Here is a 17263-nt window from a genome sequence, read left to right as displayed (position 1 = left end):
CAACATTGCGGCTCCCCCAAGAGAAGATCTGTCTTCGTCTGATGACAGTCAGGAGAAAGGAGATTTGTGATGATCACTCACAACAGGAAAGGGACGATTACCTAATCCCTACACCATTTCTACTGCCCCCCCCAACCAACAGATTCCCTTCCTTATGATATTGGAGGATTCCACAACCTTATGGAGACGACTGCACATAGGTTTCAACTCAGATGACCGTCAAATAGTCAGACTGTTTCTTACACAACTTCAAGGAGCCCGCAAGAAACTGTGCATGCTGTTCCCATAGCAGATTACATCTGGCAGGAGGGCACAACAATAATAATGCAGAATCCAGCTATGGTGGTGACTGTTTTCCCTCGGATTGACAAAAAGTACAAGGCCCCTGAAGATTCACCATCCTATTTAGTGGCCATCCAAAGGCAGAGTCGGTTATTGCACTACCGGCTCAATGCCGTTCAAAAAACCCTTCTACACTTGTCTCAGCCTCTCCGGTTTAGATAGGCAGACGCCTAAAAAACTTATGCAAGAGATTTTCATCAATGTCTGCCATTACAGTACGTGCTGCGAGTGTCCTTGCCATATTGGGCAGGTACAATGTGCAGATGTGGACAGACATCTGGGCACTGATGGGTCTTGTGCCAGAAGATAGGAAAATTGAGAATATCCTTCAGGAAGGGGAGAAATAATTGACTGAGCGATGGACATCTCATCTACTGGGTTCTGCCAGCTATTAGGAGCAGCAGTTCTGAGGTGGCAAGGGTGGTTGAAGTCCACCTGGTTTCAACCTGAAGTCCAAACAGAAATCCTAGACATGAGCTTCGACAGAGAAGCCCTTTTTACACCCATACTAGCGAACTGCAGTTACAAGTAAGTAATTGATTTTCTTCTCCATTACTGGATTTTCTTTTGATAATCTGTTGCATTGATGTATTTTCATCTACATGTAGCATCCCAGAACATGGTCTCATTTTAAAACGGTCATTTTGATAATGCTTTCATAAAAAAAAACAAGCATTAGCAAAGCCAATAGAGCACAGTTTTTTTTTTTAACCTATTGGCAATGCTTTTGCAAACGTTTTTTGCTGATGCTGAAGTGCACAATAACGCAAATGTGGGAATGCACACACGTCATGATGCTGCTGGATTGCACATCATTCTACAATGCATGTGTTCATGATGAGACACACACACCTATATATATATATATATATATATATATATATATATATATATATATATTCAAACAAGGATGGTCTAAAGGTTGCTAGGTGGTGCACTCCACTGCCGGTGCTCGTGACGGAGAGGACCAATCTCGAAAAATATAATTCACCAAAAGTATTCACTGCACTCCATGAAGTTCAATTAGTGCCTATTTATTGATGCCAAATTAACAACCACCAACGCGTTTCAACTCCCCAAGGAGAGTTGAAACGCGTTGGTGGTTGTTAATTTGGCATCAATAAATAGGCACTAATTGAACTTCATGGAGTGCAGTGAATACTTTTGGTGAATTTTATATATATATATATATATATCATCTATGTATCCGGCAAACGTGCGCAGTTTTGGAATGATGCCACTCATAATGTTAAATACAAAAATAATAATTTTCATTTGTGCAAAAGCAGCAGGTGACCTGGAGGAGGGTGACTTACAAGTCAGTGCCAGTAGGATGGGAGCAAAGGAACGTGGGCGGGAGCAACAGAGGAGCCCGAGGTGGGGTAATGCGGAGGGTGGTGGTGGAAGCAAAAGGAGCCAGGTAAGTGAAGCAATGAGGAAGCTTTTGGTGAGTGGAGGCGAGAACAACAAGAGGTGGAAATTTGAGGGTAGGAATGAACGTACCGAGGGGGACAGCAAGAAAACTCACGAATTTTTATAAAGTGCTTAAAGCGATATAAAGTATTTCCATGAATGTACGCATTGGAAGGATACAAGTCCTACGTTTTATAGAATGGTAAAGAAGATGTGCTCCAGGGGAGGAGCATGCATAGGAAGGAAAGCTGTTGATTAAAAAGCAAGCAACTGAGTGACTAGAAAGCCAACACGTGGTAAGAAGTGGGCAGGCTCTAAGCCCACTGTACTGCAAGTTTTTGGTACGGTCCACAAGAGCTCTTTTGTAAACAGGCATCTAAAAAACGTCTATAAACAAACCTAACCATGCCTGTTAAAGGTAGTCTTTTGTGGGGGTTTTAAGTAATGGATATTAGAATTCAAATTTAGAAGTGGAAAATAAATTTGTTTGATTATCCATTTTAAATTTCCCTTAAACAAAAACCGGGGCTTATCGGCATCACTTTTTCCCCAAAGAAAATGTTGACGCTGCTCTTTTAATCAATATAAGAGCTGTCCAAAATGCTCAGCAATGCACTCAGTCGATTTTGTTTTCCGTGTTTGTAGTTAGGATCCCGTACACTTTTAAATGTGAAGGGTTTTTTTGCATTTTAAGACGTTTTCCTGGTGGACCCTCTTCCCGTGGATTCTTATGTCTGAATCACCCCAGACACCTCACTGTATCTGGAAACCTTTCTATAGCAGTGGCACCCAGGGAGCACCAGTGGAGCCAGAGTGGCACCGGCCGAGGAAGGCTACAGTGGAGCCATCTAAGGTGCCACCCTGCGCCCTGATAGTTATTCCTTTTTCCACTCCTAACATACAAGGACCAGGAGCTCCCTCTATTAATTCAGGACCTTTTTATTCTCCTTTCTTAAGTCATGTTTTGAGGATTTTTTTGTCATTTCTCTCTCATTTGTAGAGGCCGGTTGTCATCTATAAGTGGTTCAAGCCGCCCTGTGACATTTATAACAAATGTCCAACGTCCATGTTTTGTCTGGTACTTAAACACTGTGCCAGCAATTCCTCAAATGAGCACCGGTGCCCACCGAGGACATTTGGGGGAGAGATGCCCGGTTGTTTTTAGTTTAAGCTCACCAGAATGAGCTCTTCTGCTCCCATGTACAACTTCTATGTAAATCTGTTCAGAACGGGAAAAAAATCGAAGAAAGATCCTTCCTGCGTATGAACCCCAGCAAGTGGCACAAGAATATGCAGCCTTCAGCTTCCTTTATGATGCGGTGACAGTCTAGGAAGTAATCCCGGAGCCGCCGCGCCATTCTCTGACATTGTATTCTCAGTCAACGGTATCTTTGCCCAGAGGGCAACAGTGAGGCTGACAGCTTGTTGCCGGACCAGTACAGAGATGCTGTGTTTTTATCCTGACGTAGTCTAGCAAGTCGGGTACCTCACCAAAGCCAGGATTGCTTACGCTGCATCCTTCCCCATTGCAGGTGGAGAACACATATTTCAGACAAGTAACCTTTCATTTTCTGGTTAAATGAATTCTTCTCGCCATTGCTTTGGGGAAAAACAAGGCAAAGCACAGCCTTCCATTTCCCTCGGTAGCACTGCCCTCTCTAAAGAGCTCTTGGAATTGTCTGTAGAGCTGCCCCTCCCGTTAAAGGTGAACATTTCAGTGAATTTGTTGTAAAACCATTTCTTGTCTTTTCCTCGCAGTTTTCAGCCAGACCCCAATCCTGCAGGCTCTGCAGCACGTCCAGGCCAGCTGTGATGAGGCTCACAAAATGAAGTAAGTGTTCGCTGTTTACGATCCTAACTGTGGACTGTGGCCTGCCCACAAAACGATTTTTGTTGTCCTTAGTATAAAGCTCAGAAGCTTAGTCAGGAAGCACTGCAGCTGACATACTAGTATGTATTGATACATTCATTTGCTACAGTAGCCTGATTGGGGCAAGCTGAGTGCAGTGCTTCCTATCCTTTGGGGACTTGGAGCTTTGATATAAATGTGTGTGAATTCAACTGAAGATGCTGTTTTCTGAAGTTCCATTGTGGTTAATTACTTTATGCACAAGATAATGCTCACTTTCACTGCATGTGCCAATGTAATTGTGTAAGCGTGGGGATGCAGTGGCACTCTGAGAACCACTGTTTTGGGTCTTTCTCCTTCTCCATTTCAAGCAAACACTGCATAACTTACACCAACTCTACCACTGGCGAGAAGGACATTCCTTGTTCCTTCTGACCATGTGCAACACTTTTTCACTGGGATCTTCTCGAGCACCAGGAGGTGTACATAGAAGAGATGTGCCCAGGGAAATCTGGATTGCAGAAATCAGGATGCAAAGGAGACTATAGATGGAAAGGAACTAGTAATTGGTCATTTGTAAATGGGACACTGCAGCTGTCACTAATCATGGGATCTTTATTAATTCTTATGGAGGTCCTAAAAGCCTTTGTGCAAAATTCTGGAAAAATGTATCTCACAGAGAAATATCTGATATTTAACTGAGAGCATATATATATAATGTGTGTGTGTGTAAACATTATTTCCTGTCCATAAATTGCCTTTTTCTGTATAGTTCCATAACACCCGCACTGCAGATATCTTGTTCACCTTGAGGAACGACATGGCTTTTCTCTAGAAGGAGCAGCGCTCATAAAGTATCTTTCAGTGATGAAAGAAAAGGTTCTGAATAGTATGGCTGAGCTACAGATCTGATCCTAAAATATGCCTAGGAATAACTTGCTGAAATAGTTTTTCATGGATAGCACGCTCTTTACTGCTTTGTTCAGTTAACATTTTTTGCACATGATAACCGCTTAAGATATATATGTTTATTGTTTTTGTTTTTAAGCAAATTAGTTTTGGGTAATGGACATAGCACTATGATGTTGGTCCGACGACCGTGTGTGTTTTTTCGGACCTCGTTCCATCTGAACATCAATAAAGTAGAAAAATAGAGGAGCTTTCTCTGTACAGTTCTGTCTTCATTTAAGACCCTAATGTATCAGATACTTTGTTCTGTTTGTTACTCATTTGCCTGGAGAAGAACAGAAAGGCAGGTAAGATGCAAGATCCAAAGAGACCTGAATTTATTGCTGCTTGTGCGGATGCAAAATCTTTAAGATCTTATCCTTAGCCTACATTGAAGATCTAGCCCCTCATTAGAGCGACAGGGCCATGCTGGGGGTTGGACCGCCACCAATGTGACCATCTGACATCCACAGTTCCGACTGTGGCGGTTGGACCATGGTCGGACCGCCAGCACCACCACTTTTCCTCCACTGGAGGGGCTGGCGGTGCTGGTGGTCCTGAGCCGCCAGGGTAGCGCTGCAAGCAGCATTGCCCTGGGGATTAAGAGTCCCCTCTCCACCAGCTTTTACATGGTGGTAGCACCGCCATGTAAAGGCTGGTGAGACGGGGTGCAGGGGGCAGGCACTTGGCATGGGCAGGGCCCCCCATGGCCAGCCCATCACGCTTTTCACTGTTTGCATTGCAGATAGTGAAAAGTGCAACATGTGCTAGTGCACCCTACGCACGGCAACATTGCTGCTGGCTCAATTATGAGCCGGCATCAATGTTGTGGGCTATTTCCTGTTGGGCCAGCGGGTGGAAACTCTTTGTTCGATGGCATCTGTCGCTGTAGATACGCATGTTTTGCAATAGCTCGCCATCTGGTGTTGGGCCGGAGTGTTACAAGTTGTTTTTCTTCGAAGAAGTCTTTCGAGTCACGGGACCGAGTGACTCCTCCTTTTGTCTCCATTGCGCATGGGCGTCGACTCCATCTTCGATTGTTTTTTTTCTGCCATCGGGTTCGGACGTGTTCCTGTCGCTCCGAGTTTCGGAACGGAAAGATAGCTAATTTCTGAAGATTTTCGTCGGTATTGTTGCGTTTGGGATCGGCGTAGTCAGATTCAACACCGCGTCGAAGGATCGAAGAGCTCCGGTGCCCTTCGGGGTAGTTTTTCGATCCCCCGTCGGGGCCTGGTCGGCCCGACCGCGTGCTGAAGAACGCCGATGGAACGGACCCCGTTCCGTTTCTGCCCCAAATGCCACAATAAATACCCCTATACAGACCAACACTTGGTCTGCAACCTGTGCCTGTCACCTGAGCACAGTGAAGACACCTGCGAGGCCTGTCGTGCGTTCCGGTCCCGAAAAACACTCCGAGACCGTCGAGCCAGAAGACTTCAGATGGCGTCCGCGCCGACAGCCCACCGAGAGTTCGAGGAACAAGAAGAGGAAGGTACCTTCTCGATCCAGGACTCAGACTCCGAAGGATTCGACGATACACAAACCGTGAGTAAGACGTCGAAAACCACTCAGAGGAAGATTTACAAGGCCCAGGGGACGCCACTGCCACCAGGCCATGGCTCCACCCATAAATTCGGTGACCGACCGTCGGCACCGAAAAAGGCCCAAACAGTGCCGAGATCGTCCGACTCCGGTCGAGACACCGGCACGCAGCCTTCTCGGGACCGAGAAAGTGCTGGAGACCAGCATCGACACCGAGATGCCGGTGTAGACACGGCTCGACGCCGAGACAGCGGTCCCGAAGAAGATCGGCGCCGACAGGTTTCGGCCCCGAAAAGAAAAAAGTCACCTCGGAGCCGAAAAAGGACGCAGACAAAGTTTCGGACCCGAAACAAACTGCAACCGACCCAGCTTCAGGCTCTTATACAGAAGAGCACTCGCTAACCTCCCAAATGCAAAAGCATAGGTTTGAGGAAGAGCTACAATCAACTGATGTGGACCATACGCAAAAGCGTATTTTCATACAGCAGGGGACAGGAAAAATAAGCACCCTTCCCCCTATTAGAAGAAAGAGAAGGTTGGAGTTCCAAACTGAACAGACACCACAACCAAAAGTGGTGAAAAGAGTTACCCCACCACCCTCTCCTCCGCCCGTGATTAACGTCTCACCAGCACAAACTCCATCACACTCCCCTGCTCACACCACCATGAGCCAGGGTGACCAAGATCAAGACGCATGGGACCTATACGACTCCCCAGTGTCAGATAACAGTCCGGAGGCATACCCTACGAAGCCATCTCCACCAGAGGACAGCACCGCGTATTCTCAAGTGGTGGCTAGAGCAGCACAATTTCACAATGTAAGCCTCCACTCAGAACAGGTCGAGGATGATTTTTTATTCAACACACTCTCCTCCACCCACAGCTCATACCAAAGCCTGCCTATGCTACCTGGTATGCTCCGGCACGCAAAAGAAATCTTTAAGGAGCCGGTCAAAAGTAGGGCAATCACACCAAGGGTGGAAAAAAAGTATAAGGCGCCTCCTACAGACCCGGTTTTCATCACTACACAGCTGCCACCAGACTGTCGTTGTAGGAGCAGCTAGGAAAAGGGCCAACTCCCACACATCTGGAGATGCACCACCGCCAGATAAAGAAAGCCGCAAGTTCGATGCAGCTGGTAAGAGAGTCGCACCACAAGCTGCAAACCAGTGGCGCATCGCGAACTCCCAGGCACTACTTGCGCGCTATGACAGGGCCCATTGGGATGAGATGCAACATCTCATTGAACATCTGCCCAAGGACCTACAAAATAGGGCAAAACAAGTGGTTGAGGAGGGACAGACCATTTCCAACAACCAGATCCGCTCCTCCATGGACGCTGCAGACACAGCTGCACGGACAATTAATACATCTGTAACTATCAGAAGGCATGCATGGCTCCGAACGTCTGGATTTAAACCAGAGATTCAGCAAGCAGTTCTCAATATGCCTTTTAACGAAAAAGAACTGTTCGGTCCAGAAGTGGACACAGCGATTGAGAAACTCAAAAAAGACACGGACACTGCCAAAGCCATGGGCGCACTCTACTCCCCGCAGAGCAGAGGGAATTACAGCACATTCCGTAAAACACCCTTTAGAGGGGGGTTTCGGGGTCAGAGCACACAAGCCAGCACCTCACAAGCAACACCGTCCAGTTACCAGGGACAGTATAGAGGAGGTTTTCGGGGACAATATAGAGGAGGGCAATTCCCTAGAAATAGAGGAAGATTTCAAAGCCCCAAAACCCCTACTACTAAACAGTGACTCACATGTCACTCACCCCCTCCACACAACACCAGTGGGGGGAAGAATAAGTCATTATTACAAAGCATGGGAGGAAATCACTACAGACACTTGGGTTCTAGCAATTATCCAACATGGTTATTGCATAGAATTTCTACAATTCCCTCCAAACATACCACCAAAAGCACAGAATTTGACAAAACATCATTCCAATCTCCTGGAGATAGAAGTGCAGGCACTATTGCAAAAGAATGCAATCGAATTAGTGCCAAACACACAAATAAACACAGGAGTTTACTCACTGTACTTTCTGATACCAAAGAAAGACAAAACGCTGAGAACAATCCTAGACCTCAGAGTAGTGAACACTTTCATCAAATCAGACCACTTTCACATGGTCACACTACAAGAAGTATTACCATTGCTAAAACTACACGACTACATGGCAACTTTAGACCTCAAGGATGCTTATTTCCATATACCAATACACCCATCGCACAGGAAATACCTAAGGTTTGTATTCAAAGGAATACATTACCAATTCAAGGTACTGCCTTTCGGATTAACCACCGCACCAAGAGTCTTTACCAAATGTCTAGCGGTAGTCGCTGCACACATAAGAAGGCAGCAAATACATGTGTTCCCATATCTGGACGACTGGCTAATCAAGGCCCATTCGTTAATAGAGTGCTTAAATCACACAAATCATATCATACAAACCCTCTTCAAACTAGGGTTCACCGTCAACTTCACAAAATCCAACATTCTGCCGCGCAAGGTACAACAATACCTAGGAGCCATAATAGACACATCAAAAGGAGTAGCCACTCCAAGTCCCCAAAGAATTCAAAATTTCAACACCATCATACAACGCATGTATCCAACACAAGGGATACAAGCAAAGATGGTATTACAACTCCTAGGCATGATGTCTTCATGCATAGCCATTGTCCCAAACGCAAGACTGCACATGAGGCCCTTACAACAGTGCCTAGCATCACAGTGGTCTCAAGCACAGGGTCATCTTCTAGATCTGGTGTTAATAGACCGCCAAACTTACCTCTCGCTTCTGTGGTGGAACAACATAAATTTAAACAAAGGGCGGCCTTTCCAAGACCCAGTGCCACAATACGTAATAACAACAGATGCTTCCATGACAGGGTGGGGAGCACACCTTGATCAACACAGCATCCAAGGACAATGGGACGTACATCAAACAAAACTGCATATAAATCACCTAGAACTTCTAGCAGTTTTTCAAGCACTAAAAGCTTTCCAACCAATAATAGTTCACAAATACATTCCCGTCAAAACAGACAACATGACAACAATGTATTATCTAAACAAGCAAGGGGGGACGCACTCCACGCAGTTAAGCCTGCTAGCACAAAAGATTTGGCGTTGGGCAATTCACAACCAAATTCGCCTAATAGCACAATTTATACCAGGGATCCAAAATCAACTCGCGGACAATCTCTCTCGAGATCACCAACAGGTCCACGAATGGGAAATTCACCCCCAAATTCTGAACACTTATTTCAAACTCTGGGGAACACCTCAGATAGACTTGTTTGCGACAAAGGAGAACGCAAAATGCCAAAACTTCGCATCCAGATACCCACACAAACAGTCCCAAGGCAATGCCCTATGGATGAACTGGTCAGGGATATTTGCTTACGCTTTTCCTCCTCTCCCTCTCCTTCCTTACCTGGTAAACAAAATCAGTCAAAACAAACTCAAACTCATATTAATAGCACCAACTTGGGCAAGGCAACCCTGGTACACAACGCTGCTAGACCTATCAGTAGTACCCTGCATCAAATTGCCCAACAGGCCAGATCTGTTGACACAACACAACCAAAAGATCAGACACCCAGATCCAGCATCGCTGAATCTAGCAATCTGGCTCCTGAAATCCTAGAATTCGGGCACTTACAACTTACCCAAGAATGTATGGAAGTCATAAAGCAAGCCAGAAGGCCATCCACCAGGCACTGCTATGCAAGTAAATGGAAGAGGTTTGTCTGCTACTGCCATATTAAGCAAATACAACCATTACACACAACTCCAGAACATGTAGTGGGTTACTTGCTTCACTTACAAAAATCTAACCTGGCTTTCTCTTCCATTAAAATACACCTTGCAGCAATATCTGCATACCTGCAGACTACCTATTCAACTTCCCTATATAAAATACCAGTCATTAAAGCATTCATGGAGGACCTTAGGAGAATTATACCACCAAGAACACCACCTGTTCCTTCATGGAACCTAAATGTTGTCCTAACTAGACTTATGGGTCCACCTTTTGAACCCATGCACTCCTGCGAAATACAGTTCCTAACCTGGAAGGTGGCATTTCTCATCGCCATTACTTCCCTAAGAAGAGTAAGCGAGATTCAGGCGTTTACAATACAGGAACCTTTTATACAACTACACAAGAATAAGGTCGTCCTAAGGACCAATCCTAAATTTTTGCCAAAGGTTATTTCACCGTTCCATTTAAATCAAACAGTGGAACTTCCAGTGTTCTTTCCACAGCCAGATACCGTAGCTGAAAGGGCACTACATACATTAGATGTCAAAAGAGCATTGATGTATTACCTTGACAGAACAAAGAACATCAGAAAGACTAAACAACTATTTATTGCATTTCAAAAACCTCATGCAGGAAACCCAATATCAAAGCAAGGTATAGCCAGATGGATAGTTAAATGCATCCAAATCTGCTACCTTAAAGCTAAATGACAGCTGCCCATTACACCAAGGGCACACTCAACCAGAAAGAAAGGTGCTACCATGGCCTTTCTAGGAAACATCCCAATGCAAGAAATATGTAAGGCAGCCACATGGTCTACGCCTCACACATTCACCAAGCACTACTGTGTAGACGTGTTATCTGCACAACAAGCCACAGTAGGTCAAGCCGTATTAAGAACATTATTTCAAACTACTTCCACTCCTACAGGCTGATCCACCGCTTTTGGGGAAATAACTGCTTACTAGTCTATGCAAAACATGCGTATCTACAGCGACAGATGCCATCGAACTGAAAATGTCACTTACCCAGTGTACATCTGTTCGTGGCATCAGTCGCAGTAGATTCGCATGTGCCCACCCGCCTCCCCGGGAGCCTGTAGCAGTTTGGAAGTTACCTTCAACTATTTGTATATGTATCATCTCAACCTTAAATAGGTACATACTTAGTCATTCCATTGCATGGGTACTATTACTACAATTCAACTCCTACCTCACCCTCTGCGGGGAAAAACAATCGAAGATGGAGTCGACGCCCATGCGCAATGGAGACAAAAGGAGGAGTCACTCGGTCCCGTGACTCGAAAGACTTCTTCGAAGAAAAACAACTTGTAACACTCCGGCCCAACACCAGATGGCGAGCTATTGCAAAACATGCGAATCTACTGCGACTGATGCCACGAACAGATGTACACTGGGTAAGTGACATTTTCATTCCGGCTGCTGACCTCGCGGGAAACGCTTAATAGGGGCAGCGGGAAGGGGACCACACTGGCGGTAACCCGACCGCAAGAGTTTGGCGGGTGGCCTTTTCCGCCCACCAAACTCATAATTAGGGCCATTGAGTCCACCATAAGGACTTTGTTCACACCCTCGGGACAAAAGGAGCCAAAAATTATTTAATTTAGACCTAAAAATAGACAAGATGATTTTCTGCAATGCTTTGATCTTTCTTTGCAATATCAAAAAGATCTACAGCCCATTTGAGTAGATTTATCCATGCTGTCGCTTGTTAACAAAGAACCAGAAGGATCCATATGGAAAAACAGGAAACTGGGATAAGAGCATAGATGTTACTCCTGTTTTTCATCATGTGAGTTCTTATAAACTCATTTTTACCTTGCTAATCTACAAGTCGGTTCCCTGATATCTTCACTACACTGTCATGATTTTTGCACCAGAGCAGATGCTTGTATTGCTCTGGTCTCCCTGAGGTTTAATTTAATTGGTTGTTGAGCATTCCTTTCTGTTATCTTATCAGGGTTAGTGAACACGGCCTTACCACCACCTGTAACGCAGGATGATCTTGCTATTCTTTTTAGTATTAAGATCCAGTGATGGGAGAAGTGGTAGTTACTTACCTACAAACTCTGTCCAAGAGCAGTGGAGCTCTTTGTGAGGACCAGTTACATTACACAGGTCAACTTTCTTTTTCTTCCTCGTTGGGTACTGGTAGATTGTTATTTGCCTAGGCTCACAAGACGTTGAGCCAACGCTGGGACTGAGCTCCTCATCAGATTAGCACATGCTGCCTGGCAGTGTTCCCTCTATACTGCGCACTTGGTGCGCACCCAACCTCTGTATTAATGCCACGCATGAAGAATTTGAGAAAGCGCACAAAAGGCATCTTTCATCATTGGGTAAGGGCTGGCCATTAACTAAAACTGTTGGTTCCAATGAGTGAAGGGCTTTATGGTCGGCCCTGACGCAAGTAACTACATTACTCCTTTTTCTCTCATCAGCCTCGCTGCAGAGATAAAATGTGTTGATAACGTTTTAGCATATGAGAAAACGTTTGACGGTCCTGCTCTCCTCCCCAAGTCTCCTATTTAAATGGGGACCCCATCCTGCACTTGAGGAATCCCAATTCCAATTATATTTACCGCTCAAAGCAGAAGAAAACTACTTTAAAACATATTTTGCCCCCGTTTTCATTTACAGCAGAAGGACACCAGCGTGAGACTATGAAAGTTTGCAAAGGACTAAGATACACATGTATGACCACCTCAGTTATATTTGCATAATTCGGTCATTCACAAACTCATCCTCTGAGCCAGCGGATCAGTGCAGGAGCACTACAACTGGTGCAGAATGTGCAATTTAACTTGTGCTTATGTAAATTAGTCCAATACCTTCGGGTCAACGTCACGCTATATAACTCAAATAAAAATAAATAGACAAAGCTGAAACTGAAAGGCTTTTCTATTAAAATATGCATAGACAGTGTCTCACTGGTGTGCTGAGAAGGGCGGGTGATTGTTGTCTCACTCTGCATGAGTTCTCATGCTGGAAATATATCTCAAAATTACTCAAAGCAAACATTGAAATCATAGCAGCTTCTAAATATGTGAAACTTAGGTCTGCACTGCACTCTTTTGCTAAGTGGTTTGATCCAAACCTCCGTGTGTCCTTAAAGCCAGGATCTTAGCATTATTCCTGAGCATACTGAAGTAAGAGGTTCAAGGTGAACAGCTTTCATTATCACTTTGCACATGCATACTCTGCTGTACTGTATTTGGATTTCAGACCCTCTATTAACTCCTGGGGCTGGCCTTAACTGATCGCTGTCACTACAATTTGTGAGTAATGTGTATAAAAGAGCAACTTGTTAAGCAATAGGCCACACTAAAGAGATGGCAGTACAGAAAGTAGTTCATATGTTCCGTTACAATGATTTGTAAGCACTAATTTTGAGTGGAGTAAAGTGTATTGATCATGCACGAATATAATTCACCTTATATATAGAACATAAAGCAAATCCTGACACTGGAAAAGGTAGATGTAAGATTTTGCACCACTGCAGTTATTAATAATAATCATCTTGGTTGGGTCTTCACAGCCTTTCTGTCTATGACACCTCTTCATCTACCTTCATTGTCAGCACCCTCAGTTGTGAAAGATTAGTCAAAACTATGGGAAGCACAAAGACCCATCGCTGCTATTAGTTTCGCAGACAGTTGTGAAAAGTGTGCATATCAGCATACTGTTGCTGCACTCAGAGAAATATCATTAGAGGGAACCTTTGTGTCTGGGTTCAAGTCCTCAACTGCAGTGGTTGCCTGTCGATGAACCCAAAGGCCATACAAGACTGTAAGGCAAAACTCTACATCGCCAAGCACCGGAAGACTCTTCAACAAGACCAATTCAAATCGACAGTTAAGTCCCGTTCCAGGTCCAAAAGTCACAGCAGTCATTCCAGAGGTCCGTCTTTATCTCAATCAAAGTTGTTAGGTAAGTCAGAGAAAAAGCACAATAAATATAAGCATGACTCTGCCCATTCCTGCCACTCAGACTCTACTGGGAAGGTGGTGGGTGACACCATACATCTCAATCTCACTCTCCAAGCCGATCTACTTGGAAGCTTATACTGCAACTTGTCATGGTACAACCAATGTTTCTGGGGCCGTCCGCCACTCTGAAACAGATTGAAGAGTTCCATGAGGCCATGCCCTGACTCTTTGGATCCTTGCTGACTCCCTCTAGTGTGCCTGTGGGCCCCACAGAGCCAAGAGGTTCTCCATCTGGATTCCCATAGGCAGATTTTCCCTGGTTGTACCCTCCGAGACCATGACAGGTCCTACTCAGGCTCCAGTTCCAACAGCACCTTCGGTGCTGCGACCAACACGGGTTCCCCTGCACTTCAATGTGGACTCCATTGATTCTGGAAGACAAAGTACCAATTGTCTTCTGATTCCAAGTGAGTGCTGTTTTGACATTGACGGAGGCGGAGCTCATCCGCTATAGAGGACCCACTTCCTCCACGTGATCTGCCGCCTCCACAAGGTAGAACACACACCCTGCATTACCACTCCAGCATGGATTCAGCCAATGACTACGATGCAGGAGTTGAGATTAGCCAGTCATACCCCAAATAGAATTGGTAGGATAACCTAGAGGAGGCTAGGGGCCTCGATATCTTCTGAGTGGTGGTACCTCTCACTCCCTGGTCCTGCCAATGAAGAAAGTGCTTCTTATGCCATTGGTGATGCATAGGTTGCTGAAGACCTTGACCTATAGCTCCCCACCTTAAAGGTCGCAACATTGTTCTGAGTGATGTCCTCCAGTAGGGGCAACATCCACTGAGCCCCTCTTACGTTTTAACAAAGCATTTATAGGGTACTTGTTGGTGCCACGGGCCAAACCTTGCTCTGGCCCCTCAGTCAGCCGCAATATTGCACAATGGCACTGCCCCGGGCAAACCTGTATTTTTTTTATTTTGTTTTTTTTAATCTCGCCAACCCTCCCCTGAAAGATTGATGATGCAGGTGTCTACAAGCAGGACTAATCCTAACACATTTCCAACTCCTGTCCCACCCTCGCACACCCATACCCCCCTCCAAACAGGGAATCAAAATGATTGGAGACATTTGGAAAGACAGTGTTCGATGGCATCTGTCGCTGTAGATACGCATGTTCTGCAATAGCTCGCCATCTGGTGTTGGGCCGGAGTGTTACAAGTTGTTTTTCTTCGAAGAAGTCTTTCGAGTCACGGGACCGAGTGACTCCTCCTTTTGTCTCCATTGCGCATGGGCGTCGACTCCATCTTCGATTGTTTTTTTTCCGCCATCGGGTTCGGACGTGTTCCTGTCGCTCCGAGTTTCGGAACGGAAAATTAGCTAATTTCGGAAGATTTTCGTCGGTATTGTTGCGTTCGGGATCGGCGTACTTAGATTCCACACGGCATCGAAGATCGGAGAGCTCCGGTGCCCTTCGGGGTAGTTTTTTCGATCCTCCGTCGGGGCCTGGTCGGCCCGACCGCGTGCTGAAGAACGCCGATGGAACGGACCCCGTTCCGTTTCTGCCCCAAATGCCACAATAAATACCCCTACACAGACCAACACTTGGTCTGCAACCTGTGCCTGTCACCTGAGCACAGCGAAGACACCTGCGAGGCCTGTCGTGCGTTCCGGTCCCGAAAAACACTCCGAGACCGTCGAGCCAGAAGACTTCAGATGGCGTCCGCACCGACAGCCCAACGGGAGTTCGAGGAACAGGAAGAAGAAGGTACCTTCTCGATCCAAGACTCAGACTCCGAAGGATTCGACGATACACAAACCGTGAGTAAGACGTCGAAATCCACTCAGAAGAACATTTACAAGGCCCAGGGGACGCCACTGCCACCAGGCCATGGCTCCACCCATAAATTCGGTGACCGCCCGTCGGCACCGAAAAAGGCCCACACAGTGCCGAGATCGTCCGACTCCGGTCGAGACACCGGCACGCAGCCTTCTCGGGACCGAGAAAGTGCTGGAGACAAGCCTCGACACCGAGATGCTGGTGCCGACACGGCTCGACGCCGAGACAGCGGCACCGAAACAGATCGACGCCGAGAGGTTTCGGCCCCGAAAAAGAAAAGAGTCACCTCGGAGCCGAAAAAAACACGCAGACAGGGTTTCGATGCCGAAACAAACTGCAAGCGACCCAGCTTCAGGCTCTTATACAGAAGAGCACTCGCTAACCTCCCAAATGCAGAAGCATAGGTTTGAGGAAGAGCTGCAAGCAACTGATGTGGACCATACGCAAAAGCGTATCTTCATACAGCAGGGGACAGGAAAAATAAGCACCCTTCCCCCCATTAGGAGAAAGAGAAGGTTGGAGTTCCAGACGGAACAGACACCACAACCAAAAGTGGTGAAAAGAGTTACCCCACCACCCTCTCCTCCGCCTGTGATTAACGTCTCACCAGCACAAACTCCATCACACTCCCCAGCTCACACCACCATGAGCCAGGGTGACCAAGATCAGGACGCATGGGACCTATACGACGCCCCAGTGTCAGATAACAGTCCGGAGGCATACCCTACAAAGCCATCTCCACCAGAAGACAGCACCGCGTATTCTCAAGTGGTGGCTAGAGCAGCACAATTTCACAACGTAAGCCTCCACTCAGAACAGGTCGAGGATGATTTCTTATTTAACACACTCTCCTCCACCCACAGCTCCTACCAAAGCCTGCCTATGCTCCCTGGTATGCTCCGGCACGCAAAAGACATCTTTAAGGAACCGGTCAAAAGTAGGGCAATCACACCAAGGGTGGAAAAAAAGTATAAGGCGCCTCCTACAGACCCGGCTTTCATCACTACACAGCTGCCACCAGACTCTGTCGTTGTAGGAGCAGCTAGGAAAAGGGCCAACTCTCACACATCTGGAGATGCACCACCCCCAGATAAAGAAAGCCGCAAGTTCGATGCAGCTGGTAAAAGAGTCGCAGCACAAGCTGCAAACCAGTGGCGCATCGCGAACTCACAGGCACTACTTGCGCGCTATGACAGAGCCCACTGGGACGAGATGCAACATCTCATTGATCATCTGCCCAAGGACTTACAAAATAGGGCAAAACAAGTGGTTGAGGAGGGACAGACCATTTCCAACAACCAGATCCGCTCCTCCATGGACGCTGCAGATACAGCTGCACGGACAATTAATACATCCGTAACTATCAGAAGGCATGCATGGCTCCGAACGTCTGGATTTAAACCAGAGATTCAACAAGCAGTTCTCAATATGCCTTTTAATGAAAAAGAACTGTTCGGTCCAGAAGTGGACACAGCGATTGAGAAACTCAAAAAAGATACGGACACTGCCAAAGCCATGGGCGCACTCTACTCCCCGCAGAGCAGAGGGAATTACAGCACATTCCGTAGAACGCCCTTTCGAGGGGGGTTTCGA

The 17263-nt window shown here is 46.2% G+C and overlaps 1 protein-coding gene across 1 annotated transcript in view; it reads left to right on the top strand.

Annotated features, from left to right (window-relative positions):
- INTS3 (integrator complex subunit 3) overlaps positions 1-17263 on the top strand; it is a 383756-nt gene that overhangs the window by 351990 nt on the left and 14503 nt on the right. Inside the window, exon 28 of the mRNA XM_069218194.1 lies at positions 3514-3586. Coding sequence (XP_069074295.1) covers positions 3514-3586 — 73 coding nt within the window. The remainder of the gene's footprint in view (positions 1-3513; positions 3587-17263) is intronic.

The sequence above is a fragment of the Pleurodeles waltl genome, chromosome 12, assembly GCF_031143425.1.
Source record: "Pleurodeles waltl isolate 20211129_DDA chromosome 12, aPleWal1.hap1.20221129, whole genome shotgun sequence".
NCBI lineage: Eukaryota > Metazoa > Chordata > Amphibia > Caudata > Salamandridae > Pleurodeles > Pleurodeles waltl.
Note: the sequence above shows the minus strand (reverse complement) of the source record. Positions and strands in the feature narration are given on the sequence as shown.